General features: G+C 40.2%; 2 protein-coding genes across 2 annotated transcripts in view; one reads left to right on the top strand and one right to left on the bottom strand.

The window, feature by feature from the left end:
• The window catches only part of UMAD1 (UBAP1-MVB12-associated (UMA) domain containing 1), a 275,862-nt gene extending 263,229 nt beyond the window's left edge, over window positions 1-12,633 (bottom strand). The window contains exon 1 of the mRNA XM_056117983.1: window positions 12,504-12,633. The gene's annotated coding sequence lies outside the window, so the exon portion shown is untranslated. The remainder of the gene's footprint in view (window positions 1-12,503) is intronic.
• A 154-nt stretch (window positions 12,634-12,787) lies between these two features.
• Window positions 12,788-16,271, top strand: RPA3 (replication protein A3). The gene is made up of 4 exons (XM_056117985.1): window positions 12,788-12,987; window positions 14,284-14,358; window positions 15,374-15,482; window positions 15,885-16,271. The coding sequence occupies exons 1-4, from the start codon at window positions 12,892-12,894 to the stop codon at window positions 15,965-15,967; spliced, it is 363 nt and encodes a 120-aa protein (XP_055973960.1). The 5' UTR covers window positions 12,788-12,891; the 3' UTR covers window positions 15,968-16,271.
• The last annotated feature ends 1,324 nt before the right edge of the window (window positions 16,272-17,595 follow it).

Raw genomic sequence — 17,595 nt, 5'->3', positions numbered from 1 at the left:
AGACAGTAGAAAATGATCACTCTGGATAAGAACTGCATGTTGAAAATAGGTAAAAGAACAACATGATAATCTCGGAGTATCTGTATTGCAAACCATAATGCCCAAAGTGGGGGAAGTGGGGGGAGAGAGGGAAGGAGGGTGAGGCACAGAGAGAGAGAGAGAGAGAGAGAGAGAGAGAGAGAGAGAGAGAGGGAGAGGGAGTGCCTGCCATAGAGACAGACTGTGGGAAGGGTGGTAGGAGGGGAATCGGGAAAGTACACTGGTGAACAGTTGGGTGTATGACTGAAACGGGACCTGAGCAGTTTTGTAACTCTGAGGCACATCAAGCCTCATCTTTTGTAAGTCTGAGGCACAATAAGCAGGACTTCAGGAAGGAGCCCAAGTTCTAGCTGTGAATGACAGAATTTCCAAGATACTGAGGAGAGGTAAGGTGCTGGTTTCCTGAAGACAGACCTAGAAATCAGCATTCATGTTCATTGCTTCCCTACAATTATCATCACCAAAAAATAAGTACTGTGTACTGGAGTTGCACCTGGAGTAGACATCTATCTGGACTCTTGTGGAACAAGCCAGTTTGGCTCCAGGGAAACAACTCAGGAAATCTCCTCTCAGCCTGTGCCTTGCATAACAGACATGGGATGATGGGGAAACATGAAGTCCTGAAATTGAACTAATCAATGACCTTACACAAATGGCACTGAACTTTTGTTCCCAAGTTTTCTAAATGAGTTTCATTTTCAGGAAGGGGAAAGAGAAGGATGGTAATACCTAGGTCCAGTTTGTGGACAAAAGGCCAGAAAGCCACTGACATTATTGAACATTCTCTGCTAGGCAACTACTATTCAGAGCCACTTTCATTAGAATATATAAATCAGGCAGCTAGCTTGATCCCCTAGAATACCCGGTTTTCAACCTTGATCTGCACAGGACGGGAACTGAGGCACATCGCGTGGAAACAAAGCTGTACAGCTCCAGGCATTCTCTCCTCATTCAAATAGGTACCACCTGGCGCCCAGGGCCAGCGACCCTTTCTGTGCATGCGCAGCTAGCTTGATCCCCCCCTAGAACAGCTGGTTTTCACCCTTGATCTGCACGGGACAGGAACTGAGGTACATCACGTGGAAACAAAGCTGAATGGCTCCGGGCATTCTCTCCTCATTCAAACAGGTACGGCCCAGGCGCTCAGCGCCAGGGACACTTTCTAGGCATGCACAGCAAGCTTGATCCCCTAGAACAGCCGGTTTTCACCCTTGATCTGCGTGGGACAGGAACTGAGGCACATCTTGCTGAAACAAAGCTGAATGGCTCCGGGCACTCTCTCCTCATTCAAACAGGTACTGCCCAGCACCCAGCGCCAGGGACCCTTTCCAGAGCCGCAGCCACATCCCACTACATATCCCATAGGAACCATAGGTTACCCTCTTAGATGGATCCTTCTCTAGGTTAGCTCAACCACTAGAAACACATTAGCCAATAATTCGTTAAGCCTATCTCAATTCATTCTGCATATCAAGCAGAATAGTAACAGTAAACGTGAAGGTCTGAACCACACTGGTCACAGTAGTAAAGCAAGAAAAGCCCACCAAACTTTCTTATTGAAGAGGCTAGCCCAGAAGACATGAACAGTACTGTAGTGTTAGAAAACCTCTCTGACAAGGAATTCAGGAGGGAGCTACTTAGGATGCTTAGGGAGCTAAAAGAAACAATGGAAAGCAATGCCAATAAAAGACAAGAGGATTTGAAGGCAGAAATGAGGAAAATGCAAACCGAAATGTCAGATCTGAAAAACCTGGTAGGCGAATTGAAAAACTCAGTGGAAGGCCTCAGCAGCAGAGTAACAGCTGCTGAGAACAGAATCAGTGAGCTCGAAGATAAAGTTCATAGACTCTCCAGAAAAGAGCAGAAACTGGAAAAGAGACTCACAATTCGGGAAGAGATGGCAAGAGAAGATAGTGATGAAGCCAAGAGGGGTCTCAGAGGGACAGGAAGAATTATTGGAGTCCCAGAGGAACAGGAAGGAAACCCTGATGAAGAAGAAACTGTCAAAGACATCATTGCTACAACGTTTTCAGAGCTGAAGAAATCTTGTGACCACTTTCAGAAGGCCCGAAGGGTACCAGCTAGAAGAAATTCGAATAAAAATGCCCTAAGACACATCCTGATCAAAATGACCAAAACCTTAGATAGAGACAAAATTCTGAAAGCAGCAAGATCAAAGAAAGAAATTTCCTACAAAGGAGCACCTTAAAATTCACAGCTGATTTGTCTGATGAAACCCTCATGGCCCGAAAACAGTGGTAGAATATAGTGAAAAAACTCAATGAAATAAATGCCTCACCAAAAATACTTTACCCAGCAAGACCCTCATTCATAACAGAAGGAACAACACACAGTTTCACAGACAAACAGCAGCTCAGGAACTTCATAGAATTAACAGCTCAGGAACTTCATAGAATTAAAACCATGGTTACAAGAACAACTAAATGGACTACTTTAAGACAAGACAGGCCCCTCAAATACACCAAATTTCAACAGAAAAATGGGACAAAACCCCATAACAATAATCTCTCTCAATGTCAATGGGCTAAACGCACCAATTAAAAGATACAGAGTGGCAGGATGGATTAGAAAATTGAACCCAATATTCTACTGCCTGCAATAAACACATCTCAATAGTCAAAGCAAACACAGGTTCAGAGTCAAAGCTGGAAAACAATCCTACAGGCAAACAGCTCCCATAAAAAAGCTGGGGTAGCCATCCTAATATCAGACCACATCGATTTCAGAGTGAAGAAGGTCACAAGAGACAGTGAGGGCCATTTCTTATTGATCAAAGGATCTGTACAATAGGAAGAACTTACAATACTAAATGTATATGCACCTAATGAGGGACCAGCAAAGTACTCAAAACAACTCTTAATAGACTTGGAGAAAGACATCAATAGCAACACGATACTAGTGGAAGACTTCAACACTGCTTTGCCACCTCTTGGTAGAGCAACTAGACTCAAGTTTAGCAAGGACATACTTCATCTGAGGGAAACAATGGAAGAAAGGGACTTAGTAGATATATACAGGACACTTCATCCTCAAAAAGCTGAATACACATTCTTCTCAAGCATACATGGAACATTCTCAAAGATAGACCACATGCTGAGCCACAAAACATACCTCCAAAAAATTAAAAAGATAGAGATTGTATCAACAATCTACTCAGACCATAATGCACTGAAATTAGAAGTAAATCACACAGAAAAACAGAAAACTAAATCAAAACAGTTTAACATTGGACAACGAGTGGCTTAGAAAGGAAATCAAAGAGGAAATCAAAAGATTCCTAGAAACGAATGAAAATGAGGGCACGAGTTACCAAAACTTACGAGACACAGAAAAAGCTTTGTTAAGAGAAAAGTTTATAGCTCTACAAGCATTCCTCAGGAAGGAGGAGCGAGCCCACATAAATAACCTAACCTCACAGCTTAAGATCTTGGAGAAGGACCAACAAAAGGAGCACAACCTGAACAGGAAAAAGGAAATAATAAAACTCAGAGCAGAGATTAATGAAACGGAAACCCAAAAAACAATCTGAAAGATCAATGAAACTAAGAGCTGGTTCTTCGAGAAAATTAACAAGATCGATAAGCCTCTAGCAAAACTCACAAAGGGAGAGAGAAAACCCTAATAAACCGAATCAGAAATGAAATGGGGGTCAATACAACAGAAACTACAGAAATTCAAAGGATCCTCAGGGAGTACTTTGAGAAGCTTTATGCCACAGAACGTGAAAACCTTGAGGAAATGGATAATTCCTAGACTCCTACAGACTCCCAAAGCTGAACCAAGAAGACCTGGAAGACTGAACCAAGAATACCAGGAAGACCTGAACAGACCTATCACCATCAAGGAAATTGAAATGGTAATAAAAAGTCTCCCCAGCACAAAAGTCCAGGCCCGAATGGATTCATTCGTGAATTCTTCCAAATCTTTAAAGAGGACTTACTCCCAATCCTCTTTAAGCTTTTCCACGAAACTGAAATATCAAAAATGCTTCCAAACAGTTTCTATGAAGCAAATATTACTCTGATACCAAAAGCAGACAGAAATACCACAAAGAAAGAGAATTACATGCTGATTTCCCTGATGAACACAGATGCAAAGATCCTCAACAAACTATTAGCAAATAGAATCCAACGACACATTAAAAAAGATCATACACCATGACCAACTAGGATTCATCCCAGGGATGCAAGGATGGTTTAATGTTCGGAAATCAATCAACATAATCCACCATATGAACAAAAGATAAAAAGCATATTATCATATCAATAGATGCAGAGAAAGCATTTGACAAGATCCAACACCCCTTTCTGATGGAAACACTAGCCAAAATGGGTATAGAGGGGACTTTCCTCAACATAGGTAAAGCCATCTACCACAAGCCTACAGCAAGCATCATCCTCAATGGGGAAAAACTGAGAGGCTTCCCTGTAAGATCAGGGAAGAGACAAGGATGCCCACTTTCTCCACTGCTGTTCAATATAGTACTGGAAATACTTGCAATAGCAATTAGGTAAGAAAAAGATATTAAGGGCATTCAGGTAGGAAAGGAAGAAATCAAGCTCTCACTATTCGCATATGATATGATACTCTACTTAGAGAACCCAATAACCTCCACCAAAAAACTCCTAGAAACAACAGACTTGTATAGTAAAGTTGCAGGCTATAAAATCAATACCCAAAAGTCCATGGCTTTCCTATATGCAAACAGTGAGAGAGAAGAAAGCTACATGAAAAAAACAATCCCGTTCACAATTGTGCCCCAGAAAATCAAGTACCTAGTAATCAGCTTAACTAAGGAAGTAAAAGACCTGTGCAAAGAAACCTACAAAATGCTACTTCAGGAAATAAAAGAGGACATGAGAAAATGGAAAGATATCCCCTGCTCATGGGTCGGGAGAATTAACATTGTCAAAATGGCAATACTTCCCAAAGCATTGTACAAATTCAAATGCAATCCCTATAAGGATATCCATGACATTCTTCAAGGAAATGGAGCAAACACTCCTGAAATTCATATGGAACAATAAGCCCCCACGAATAGCTAAAGCAATTCTTGGGAAAAAGAAAATGGGAGGAATCAACCTCCCTAACTTCAAACTCTATTACAAAGTAGTAATAATTAAAACAGCATGGTACTGGAACAAAGGCAGAGCTGTAGACCAATGGAACAGGGTTGAATATACTGACATCTCCCCACAATCATATGATTATCTAATCTTTGATAAAGGAGCAAGAAATGTGGAGTGAGGAAAGCCTCTTTAATAAATTGTGCTGGCAAAACTGTATGGCTACATGCAAAAAACTGGGCTCAGAACTCTAAAACCATGTACAAAAGTAAGATCAAAATGGATTAAAGACCTCAACATCAGACCGGAATACATAAGGTACACTAAAGACATAGTTGGCAAAACCCTCCATGACATTGAAGTTAATGGTATCTTCAAAGATGTCACGCCACTGGCCGAGCAAGTGAAAAGAGAGATAGACAAATGGGACTATCTTAAACTAAGAAGCTTCTGCACCTCCAAAGAAACAGTGACTAAAATACAAAGACAATCTACAAAATGAGAAAGGATATTCACCGAATACACATCTGAAAAGGGGTTGATATCAAGGATATATAAAGTACTGGTTGAATTCCACAAGAAGAAAACATGCAACTCCATAAAAAAAAATGGGGCAATGAAATGAACAGAAACTTTCTCAAAGAAGAAATCTGAATGGCAAAACGGCACATGAGAAAATGCTCTACATCATTAATCATCAGGGAGATGCAGTTCAAAACCACAATGAGATATCATCTCACACCTCAGAGATTGGCCCACATCCAAAAGAACAAAAGCAACCGATGCTGGCGCGGATGTGGCTAGAAAGGGACACTCCTTCACTGCTGGTGGGAATGCCGACTGGTTCAGCCCTTTTGGAAAACAGTATGGATGATTCTCAAAAAATTAGAAATTGAGCTCCCATTTGACCCAGCAGTACCACTCCTGAGAATATATCTCAGAGAGGCAAAAATGTATAGTCGAAGTGACATCTGCACTTGTTTGTTCATTGCAGCACTCTTTACAATAGCCAGAATCTGGAAAAAACCTGAGTGCCCAAGAACAGATGACTGGTTAAAAAACTTTGGTACATCTACACAATGGAGTACTATGTAGCTGTTAGAAATGATGAAGTCAAAAAAAAAAAAATGATGAAGTCATGAAATTTACATACAAGTGGTACTACATGCAAAGTATCATGCTAAGTGAAATGAGTCAGAAAGAGAGGGATAGACACAGAAAGATTGCATTCATCTGGGGGACATAAAGTAACAAAATAGGAGATTAAAACCCAAGAATAGCCAAGATCAGTACCAGGAGGATTAATCCATGACTTGAGAAGGGAGCACCAAATCAAGGGTGTTTGGAGGATCCTCCCAGGATGGGAGATGCATGTTGAAAGTAGCCTATGGACCGAACATGATTGCCACTCAATGCCTCTTTTGCAGACCACAACACCCAAAAGGAGAGAGAGAACTAAAGGGAATGCCCTGCCACAGAGGCAGGGTGGGATGAGGGGGATGGGGGTGGGAGGGATATTATCCATGGTGGTGGAAAATGGGCACTGAGGGAGGGATGGGTACTTGATCATTGTACAGTGGAAACCCAAGCACAAAAATTTGTAAGTCTACAACTGTACCTTATGGTGTTTCACTAATAAAAATTAATTCAAAAAATATAGAAATCAGTAGAAAGAAGAATCCTGGGACCTTTCATTGAATCAGCCTGGCCACCTTAGCCTATCTTGACACTACTGCTCTCATAATTTGGGAGACTCTAGAGGTTCTCTGTTCACCCACCCCCTTGCTCCTTCCTTTTCCCTCCTCATGAAAATGAAATCCAAAGCTGAGGAAAATATGCAGTTTTTGTATGACACTGATTGGTTGTAGAGCACTATTTAGATGAAAAATTAAGTTATTATTATTAATAATTTTAAAAGAATGCAAAAAGGGTGAAAACAACAAAAATTAGAACATACAGGAAACATGGTATTACTATAGAAATGAATTCAATCATGTAAGCACGATCAATGTAAATATAGAAAAAATAGGAAAACCAAACCTACAGCTATATGCATGGTTTGCCAAAGACATGCCCAAAATATATGAAGAGAGAAAGGGTAAAAGTGCTCAGGTCAAACCAACAAAAATAAAGACATAGGACACAGCGTACAAAGGTCAAGTAAGATTGACTAGTGAAAGCAGAGAATAAAGTCCTATGACCCACTGAATACTAACTTCCCTTGGAGAAGAATGGGACATTTCTACTTTTCTGCTCTAATGCAAGTTCTGAGACAGAACTTCTGTTCAGAAGACAGAAGCTACTGAAACCCAAAGGCCACAGTCAGTCCAACATCTTCACTTCAGTAGGGACCTGCCCAGGCAGCTAAATGAGATGCCACCAAAGGTATATGGAAAGAAGAATGCAAGCCCCTGGATCTTTTCTCCACCAGATGGAAGAACACAATAAAAAAGATACAATATCATTTAAATATATCAACCCAGAATGTTTTAAGAATGAAGTCACCAAATCATCAATCATTATTACACTTTCTCAGTTTCATGTCCTGAGACTTGTATACCCTAAAACTGGACTCTAACAGGGAGACGAGAAAGAAAAATCATGGGTCAGTATCACTCACGAATAGGCATGTGAAAATCCTATGCAAACCAATGGCAAATAAGACCCAGGAACATAACTAACAAAGAATAATATAATCATGTTGTGTTTCTTCTAGGAATGTAAGCACAGTTCAACACCAGTAAATATATTTATTTCAAGCACCTCAATTAACTCTCCCCAAATTTTTTTATGAAATTTTATTACAACTAAATTCAGATTTTGTTTGTTTTGATTTGGTGGGCGGGGTTGAAGGGAGAGGGATCCTGATCCTACTCGCAGCTAGTTTTTTGGGGGTCAGTCCTGGCCGTGTTTGAGGGGCCATGCAGTGCTGTGGATGGAAAAGCAAGCACAACAGTCCCAGGGTTATATCCCCAGTTTCTCAATCAAACTAAGAAAATAAAAAGGAGAACCCCTTTACCTAACAAGTAGAACTTCAAGTTGTGAAGGATTTCCTGGGAAAGCTGCATACAGGCCACTGAATTCTATGGAGATATACCCTCTTTCCAACCTATTTCTCTACTGCCTGGAATAGGAAACTTGATGGTCCAGAACCCAGCTTGTTCTATTACAAGTAAACCATTATCTCAATAAAAAAAATGAAGTGGTATAGCTATATATCCAAACTATACAGTCGATAACAATGACAGCAGGAGATCCAAACCAAAAACACCAAATTTGAAAACGTCAAAGAGGTAGGCGGGGAGGTGAGGAAGTAAGGGGAGACCTGGGGACACTAGAGGAGTTGACACTGGTAGTGGGACTGTTGCTGGGAAATAGTATGTCTAACACTCGACCTGAAGAACTTTGTAAATTCTAGTATCTTGATAAAAAACTAAAATTTAGAAAATCCTTAACAATAAATTAAAAATTGAATTTTTTTTAAAGAAGGACAGGGAGATATCTCAAAGAGCTGCAGAGTAAACTTTGTATGCAGGCGACTGGGGTTCATCTCCTGTACTACATAACCCCCCCCAAAACCTCACAGGAAGGAACCCCAGAGCACCAAGGTTATGGCCCCACACCTCAGGCTCCAAAATAAAAAGCAGAAGGAATCTGGATTCCTGATATCTTAGTAGCACTACCACACCGTTGTATGCTGAATTACCTGTATCTGGACATATACAACTAAGATTTTCATGACTGAGATATTTTTATTCCCAGAGCAAAATTCCATCTTTACTGAAACACCATTTCTATTCAAAATGGTATTGGAAACTCTAAGCATGGAAAATGAAATATGTGCACTATTAAACAAAACCATAATATTCATGTAGAAATAGAAAATCCAAAAGAATCTTAAAGACTGTCATAAATACAAGTTTAGCAAGATGACCAAAAAAGTCACATCATTCCTATAAAGAAGAGGCAATAAAATATTTTTAAAACATTCATAAAATCAATAATGTAGGTAGGAATAAAACTAATCCAAATGGAAAAAATTTTTGTAAAGAAGAAAACTAGAGGCCAAATATACACTGCAAAGGTTAATTGCACAAACTTTGTACTGGGAACCCATAGATTCAACCCTTAAATCTCCTCAATGGTCTCGGCACTACCAAAAGAAACCCCAAAGAGATAGAAGCCTCTAAAAACCCCCAGGTGTAGGCACCAAATCGAAAAAGCAAAAACACAATAGTTAAAGGTAAGAATTTTTCAACAGATCTTGCTTTTCCGAGTTAATCTAAAGATCGATGCAAATGTGATACATCTCACAAAGCTTTTACACAGAACTTGACAAGCTAATTTGCAGAGTGAAGACTAAGCACTTCTGAGGAAAGCAGCAAGGCAGATAGTTATCCCCTGAAATCAAACCTTACCAGAAGACCACAATATTGAGGAAGTGGATATAAGTTCAGGGACAGAAATTATGAACCATTAAAGCAAAGCATGAGCCCAGGAACAACAAAATCTGCAAACACACATGAATATAAACTTTAAGTGACAATAAAGATCAATGACAGAAATACAATACAGTCAATTGATGATGCTAAAACAATAGAAAGGAAAAAAAAAGAACTTGTTACCTATCTAGAACCACATGTTAATAATTCAATTCTAAATGACAGAATATTCAATATGAAAGGCATAACTTAATTTCCTATATGTCACTAAGAAAAAAACTAAGTGATCATGAATAGAAATATTAAAAAAGTAGTTAAGTCTTATTAGTAAAGAGGGAACTTAGACCCACAAGAAGGTAACTGAGGTTCAATTTTTACCCAACTGGAGAGGGAGGATCCAAGGTTTGCTGAAATACAGATTAGAACTCTCCTACACTCCCAACAATAGGATAAACTGTTATCACCACATGGGGAAAATACTTGACTTTACCAGTGAAGCTAAACAAACCTACTCTATGCTCCAGCAATTCTACTGATAAAGTTTTCCACAGGTGAACTGAAAAGCAGGTTCAAGATTCACAGCAGCTCTCTGTGCTACAGATTTAAAAAAAAATGCAAACTACCAAAACATTAGCAATAATAGAAAACAGAATTAAAAGAAAGTACCTATCTACATATGCCAATGTGATTAATCTCAGGCCAGAGAGATAGTTCAGAGGGCAGATGCTTGCCTTGCACAAAATTGAACATGGTTAGATCCCTGGCACCTCGAAAGGTCCCAGGGTCCTGAGCATCACTAGGAGTAACCCTGAAAACCAGTGGGCATTCTATGCCCTACCACACACACACACACACACACACACACACACACACACACACACCTCATAAGAAAGCAAAATAAATTCAAACACATGATGATTACCATTTTTTAAAACTTTATTTATAAAGTAAGAAAAATTTAACATTTGATTTAGGAATGCCTATATGTGTGGAGGAAAAAAAATACAGAATATAGTTTGGTGGGCCAGAGAGATAGTTTGGGGGTTAAGTTACTTCCTTGCACAAGGTAGATCTGAGCCACACAAGACGAACCTGGCAACCACAAGGACCCCCTGAGCACAGCCAAGACTGATATTTGAGTACTGCTAGATGTGCCCCCCCACCCCCCACGCCACCAACCACCACACACACAACTTTGTAAGTTTAGGGAGCTTAATATAAATTTTCATATAGCATTTAGTTCTGATTGGTTGGGGGAGAAGGGATTAACTGAAAAATGCTGAACTTGAGGTAAAGTTCTCCGTAAATTGAATGAGAGACCAGCATTGGTTCACTTAATTTCTCTGAACAATTCCTATCTACTTATACTTTTCTCTATCTGTTGAATCAGACTTTACTCAAAAGATACACAGAAAGCTAAATAATCACCGGACTCATTTTCCTTTTAAAAAATACTACTGTTGTATAAAAGTGGTCTTTTAATGTAACAGAGATAAGAGCCTTTGATACTGTAAAGGCTTCTCTGGGGATAAAACAAAAAGTTACTATTATAAAGATATATGTGTGTCATGCCCTGTATAATGCACATCAACTGCTCCCCAAAGTATCACTAAAGTGCAAAAAAAGACATTGATGCAGAGTGTAAAATTAACTTTATGGACTTGAAGCAAAACAAAGGCCACTTCGTTATACTCCACATGACATATACCTGTGGCTGTTAATGAGATCTTTTGTGCATGTTTTAGTGACAGTAAAATTAAAAGAGAAATACATGAAATGTTAAACACCCAGGGAGACTATCAATTATGGTACACCAAATTTCAACGTGAAGTCTCAAAAGAATTGTCTTAACTGCACTACTGAATTAAGGCCAGGTTCCAGGAATTGATATCTGACAACTGGGTGGTTTTAGGCAAATTTAAAGTCAACTTTCCGTAAAATCGTCATATCGCAATACAAAAGGAGTTTCTGTTTTTGTTTTATTTTCCAAAGCACTCCTTATATATCCATAGCAAAGTAGGCACCAATTCCAGCAGATAGCCAAGAAAAATCATGGTCACATGGGGCATGTGACAGAGTCAAAAATCTCCCCCAAATCTCCTTGAAAAGTTTACCTTCCCACGCTTTCACTTCCCCTGCAGTTTTTGAGCAGAAGGTAATGAACGGGTAAAGTCCTAAAGGAGTATCAACTGCCACTTGCGGGTATTTAAGTCTCACTTCACTAAAGGCGCAATCCCAGTGAAGCCAGTGCCAGTGAAGCACACCTGCTCAGGCCTTCACCCCGACACAAGTTCATCTCCGTGTGTCAGCGACTGCCAACGTCCCCCCGCCCGCCCCCAAGCCCCCGAACGAACTCCCAAAACCTTCAATCCGCTCCCCCCAACCCCGAGGATGGGGAGAAACCCGCAATTTCGCAGTGTGGCCCGACTGTCAGGACTGGACAGCGTAAGAGAAGGAAGCGACGTGGCAGCACCTGCAGATCAACTTAAGGCTGGAAAGTGACGCAGCCCTAGGAGGTAAATTACCGATCCTCTGGCACCAAATAACAAAGCCTGACAAAGGTAATGAAAAGCACTGGAGCCCCCACTTACAGAGTCCAGGAGGGTGTTGTCAAAAAGAGAAAAAGAGAGAGAAAGAGAGAGAGAGAGAGACAGCGAGAGACAGAGAGGAGAGAGAGACAGAAAGAGAAAGAGAGATCCTACAGATCATTCAGCAAGAATCCCGCAATTGCGAAAACAAGACCGGAAAGAGCGGCGGCAGGGCAGGGGAAAAAAATACAAGAAAAAAATTAAAAACACTTCAACAAATCGCAACACCGCGCAGCTCTCAACAGCTGCGCTACGACGTGGACCACCCTCGGCCCCTCCCTTCCGCATCCGTCGCTGAGAATGAGGAGAAACCGTAAAGCTTCGTCGCCTCCCGCGAGAAGAGGTACCTGAGGCGTGCGCCGCAGTTCCCCGCCGAACCGGCACCGGAGCCCACACCCTTCTTCCGGGGTCAAGTCCCGGCGGTGAGGCTCACGCCCCGCCCCGCCGGAGCCCCGCCTCCGCTGCCCATTTCCCCGGAGTCCCGGCAACTTCCGGGACGCCGACCGTCTCTAAGCAGCCGCTGCTCACTTCCGGGCGCAGTCCGCCTTTCTCCATCCCTTTCCGGGACAGCGGGGGGGTAGTTTCTTTTCCGCGCATTTTGATTGGTGCGTTGCAAGTCCTGCTCTACATCCGATTGGCTCCGCGGACATCTGCACGGACGTCCGCCCTCGGGATGCGCGCGTTGAATCGTCTCGTCAGTTTCCCGCCACCGTCTGGTCCTGTGCGGCTTTCGTGATGGAAATTATGGAATTACCCAGGTCGCGCATCAACGCCAGCATGCTAGCTCAGTACATCGACCGGCCGGTCTGCTTCGTGGGGAGGCTAGAAAAGGTGCGGCGCCCATCGCTCTTGACTTGGGTCGGTAGCAGAAGGAGGGGTGGGGAGACCTGTGAGCCTCAGGGTACCTGCGGAAGAGTGGGCCACAGCGCAAGAAGGCAGGCAGAAAGCGGCCTCTGAGCTCTCTTACTTTATTTCGCAAACTTTGTATACACTCTTCAGTCATTTCAACCCCATTATTGGCGCCTTTTATGGAACAGAATCGAGGTGCGTTGGATCGCTCCCCATTCTAAATTCCAGCTCATCGCCTTCCGTTGTGTTTGCGTAAATGAACTTAAAAGATATGACTGCCATACCTATCTTCTGACTTTTTTTTTCCCCCATTATTTTCTGGTACCGGGATTGAACCAGGATCTCCTGCCAACAAAGCTCGCGCTGTAAAACACCGAACCGGGTCCCAGTGTCATTTATTTTTGTTTAGCCAGACTTGACAACTAGTCTAATTTTCTTGTTTACTTTTCAAATTTCTCTCCTCAAACCTCGTTTTCCCATAAAAGTCACTTTCCCAGAAAACATGCCTTGACTATCTTTTCCAATCTAGCGTGCAGCAGTCATCTCTTAACCTAATGTTAAGTGAGAAATTCCTGCAACTTCGAAAATATTAATATCCAAAATATTAATGTCCAAAATATTAATCAGTGAACCGAGAAAGCCTAGGGAAAGAAAACTCTTAAAAGGCTTATTAGTAACAAAACCTAGTCGTGAAATATGTTTTTACGAATTGTAAAGGGAAATTGGGTAATCCTGATGGGTGAAAATGCTAAGGCCTGGAATAGGGAGATAGCTCTTTCACATGCTGGACCCAGGGTTAAGAGCCCAGCCTCCGGCTCAAAAAAGCATCAAGCATTGTTGAAAGCAACTCCAAGGTCAGTGCCAGAAATAACCGCCTTTCTACATCTCTAGTGTTGCCCCCAGAAAAAGAAAGAAGGGGAAAATAAAATGCTAACGCCACATAGATAGCAGAGCTGTAGTTCTAACCAGATCTGATTGCTCTCAAGTTGCCTTCCAACTAGATCTGATTGCTCCTCACACTAGTGCCTCATATATAATCAATTCTGGCTTTAATTCATCGTTCCTAATTTTTAAAACATGCCAGTAGGATGTGTACTATGTAAATCAAGGTTCCCAGAAGATCTCACTGTTCGATACCTGGATCTCCTTTAATTTCTTAGCATAGGACTGCCAGATTCAGCAACTGTTCATAGTAGTCATCAATGTAAGCTTATCTTTGGAGAAATTTTTGGTATTTTTATTTTAATGAGATTTTCAAGTTTTTGTTTTCTATTTTAGATTCATCCAACTGGAAAAATGTTCATTCTTTCAGATGGAGAAGGAAAAAATGGAACCATTGAGTTGATGGAGCCTGTATGTTTCAGTACTAATTCTGTGTACAGCTCACTTTGGTCTGTTTTGTTGCTAATGTTCCTGACTCTTGGAGTGGATGTATAAAGGACCTTCTTATAAAACTTCCCTCACTCTACACAGGAAAGTTTAGAGGGAAGTTTTACAAGGAAGGGAAGGGCGCTGCTTGAGCCTCACCTGGTGGTGCTCAGGAGCTACTTCCAGGTCTGGTGCTCAAGGAATCTTATATGGTCCCATGGAGTGAACAGGAATCAGCTGCATGCAAGTCAAGCACCTTATTCCAATTCCCAGCACTATCTCTCAAGCCTCAACTTAAGTATTCACTCTCTTCTTAAATTATATTTCTAACCAACAACTTTTTTAAACTGCACCAATATTTAATATGTCCTTTAAACCTGTGTGCAGATCTTATTTCTTAAGAAATGCCTGAAAACCTGTTTTATTAAGAACAACAACAAAAAAACTTTACTGTTTATGGACTTTTTCTTCCACATATATGTTAGGGAAAGTTTCATTTCCTTAGAAACTTCTGATTAAATCACCTTTTCCTTTCTTAGTATTTTTTGTTTATAATTTGAACTGTCATTCATTTTCTTAGTTTATGTAATTAAAAACACCTGTTTTGCCTTTCATAAAGACAAATCCATGTATTATTTGATTAATGTAATAAGAACACTTCATAAATTATAAGTAAAAGATTGTTTTGAGTGTCCTCAACAAATTGCTTCTTGCAGAGTATTCTCAGTATCTTGAATTGATTTTGTCTTCAATTTAAACACTGAACTGTTCCTTCGGCCTAAGGCTTCTGCTAAAAATAATAGGACTTATTATACGCTGACAAAAATTACTCAACACTTTCAAACAGGTAGTTTTTACACTTACAAATTTTTGTACATGAACCAACAAGATTAGTTAACCCCATAATAACTTTACAAGCTAATTATTAACCCAATAATATGAAATTATTAACCCAATTATATGAAATATAATACCAAGTTGATATCTTATTCCTTATTAGCTTGAGGAAGAAATCTCTGGAATCGTGGAAGTAATTGGAAAAGTAACACCCAAGGCAACTATTATGTGTACATCTTATTTCCAGTTTAAAGAAGATAACCATCCTTTTGGTAAATAAAGCATTTTAATATTTTTTGGTTTAATAATTAGAACGGTAAATTTTACTCTTAACTAGATGTCATTTTTTTTTCTCTGTCCTGCCATATTTCCAATTACATAGACTTCTGACGCCAAAGGAAAAATGGGAAGATCCTTTGTCTTGTTTCTAGGTGCAGCTTATAAATACATGAAATCTGGTAAAGATGGATATGAAATTTTTAAATACAGCAAAAAACTTTTGGTGTTTCTTTTAATGTATGGGCTGGGGGGATCAACTAGTGCACAGCATTTAAAAGGATTGTGAAAATAAGCTGCCTCTAAAAGGCAAAGAAAAATACAGGTACATATATCTTCTAGATAATAATTGGTGGTATACCTTTCTACTATTGATTGCCTGTTAATGTTTATTTCAGATCTTGGACTTTACAACGAAGCAGTGAAAATTACCCATGAGTTCCCTCAGTTTTTTCCTTTGGGAGTTGAAAAGTCTGATTGATTGCAATGAAATTTTTACAATAGCAAATGACCTACATTGAAGACTATTAAAGGAGGCCCAAGTGATCTCCATAGGGAGCACTTACTGAGGTCTTTAATATTTCATCTGTTCTCTTTAATTTTATGTACCTAACTTTATTAGAGTTCATCCCAGTACACCATTTTTTTAATGGCTCTGACATACTCAGATCTTTCTTAAGCCCTCATAAAAAAATTATACTTCTCCAGTGTATAGTTAAATCAGATGTAAAAACAAATTACCAAAGTTTAGTGACTTCATTAATAAAAGTTAAAATGATAAATACTATTAATAGTTTCGTTCTTGTTTTTTTACCCAAGCTTAGAATTTCATAACTGTCTAAGGTCAGATGAGGATTTAGACCTACTAAATGTAAATGAAGCCACCTTAAGAGTCTACTTACTACCTCATGATCTATACCGTTTTTCTACTTGACGCAACAAAAACAGTGATTTTCTTCTGAAGGGATGGTGTTGGTACATTGTCGGACTGAAACTCATGTACAGCTTTGTAACTGCATATCTCACAGTGATTCAATAAAATTACAAAAAAATAAAATTAGGACCCTAAAACCTCTAGTAAACATGAGTCACTGTTTTCAAAAAACAGGATTTATAAATGAAGGTGGGGATGACTTGTTTATTCCTATACAGAACTAGATTCTAATCTCTTTCAAATACAAAATCAATGCAGTACCTTCTTTCAAGATTTGAAATGTGAATATTTGGAAGTCAGAGGGACAGTACAATGGTAAGGATGCTTGTCTGACATGGACCCAATCCTAAAATAAGGTTTGATCCCCATATAGTCCCCCAAGCATTGTCAGTAGTGATCTCTGACCTCAGAGCCAGGACTAAGCCCTGAGCACCACCGATGTGGCCCAATAACAATTTAAATATTTGAGGCTGGAGAGAGCACCGGGATTAAGGTGCTTTCCTTGCACACAATAGACATTTAATTCCTGGTACCACATATGGTGCCCTGGACACCTCCAGGAGTAATACCTGAGCAAAGCTGGGTATAGTCCAAAAACACAAAATCAGTTTTTAGAAAATTGTACATTTGGAGCTGGGAATGTGGTTCAAGTGGTGGAACATGAGGTCCCGAGTCTGATCCCTGGCATGCACACCCTAGTATCAGTACTACTAGCAGTAAAGTTAGCCACATAATTTTATATTCCTTTATGTACTTAATGCTGATTTTCCTCTAATTATAGAAACTTAAAACTTTACACAAGTTTTAAATAAAAGGTAAATTACTTGGTGTCTTTCCAGAGACATTGCGATCGCTAAATATACATCTTTTTAGAACTTTTGCTATACAAATAAACTGGCAACAGGACCACACATATTGTATTCCAGGCCTAAAAATACAGGAACAGACAGACTTGAGAGGCAATCTCTAAAATAAAGTAGAATTTAGGACCAGAGCAGTAATACAGAGAGGGTAGTGCACCTGCCTTGCACATTGTCACCCTAGATTCAATCCCTGGCAGTATATAAGATCTCCTGAGCCCCACCAGGAATGATCCCTGAGCACAGAGCCAGGAGTAAACCCTAGGCACAGCACAGTGTGGCCCTAAGTTCCTCCAATTCCCCGCCAAAAAAATA

Source organism: Sorex fumeus, unplaced genomic scaffold (genome assembly GCF_029834395.1).
Source record: "Sorex fumeus unplaced genomic scaffold, SorFum_2.1 ptg000037l, whole genome shotgun sequence".
Classification (NCBI taxonomy): Eukaryota; Metazoa; Chordata; class Mammalia; order Eulipotyphla; family Soricidae; genus Sorex; species Sorex fumeus.
This window is presented reverse-complemented; position numbering and strand designations above follow the sequence as displayed.

Bases quoted from the DNA above. Each gene is read 5' to 3' on its own strand.
- RPA3 (XM_056117985.1), top strand. From the start codon at position 12,892: ATGGAAATTATGGAATTACCCAGGTCGCGCATCAACGCCAGCATGCTA. The intron at 14,359-15,373 runs GTATGTTTCAGT...ATTCCTTATTAG, and splicing joins CCATTGAGTTGATGGAGCCT to CTTGAGGAAGAAATCTCTGG. The intron at 15,483-15,884 runs GTAAATAAAGCA...TGTTTATTTCAG, and splicing joins AGAAGATAACCATCCTTTTG to ATCTTGGACTTTACAACGAA.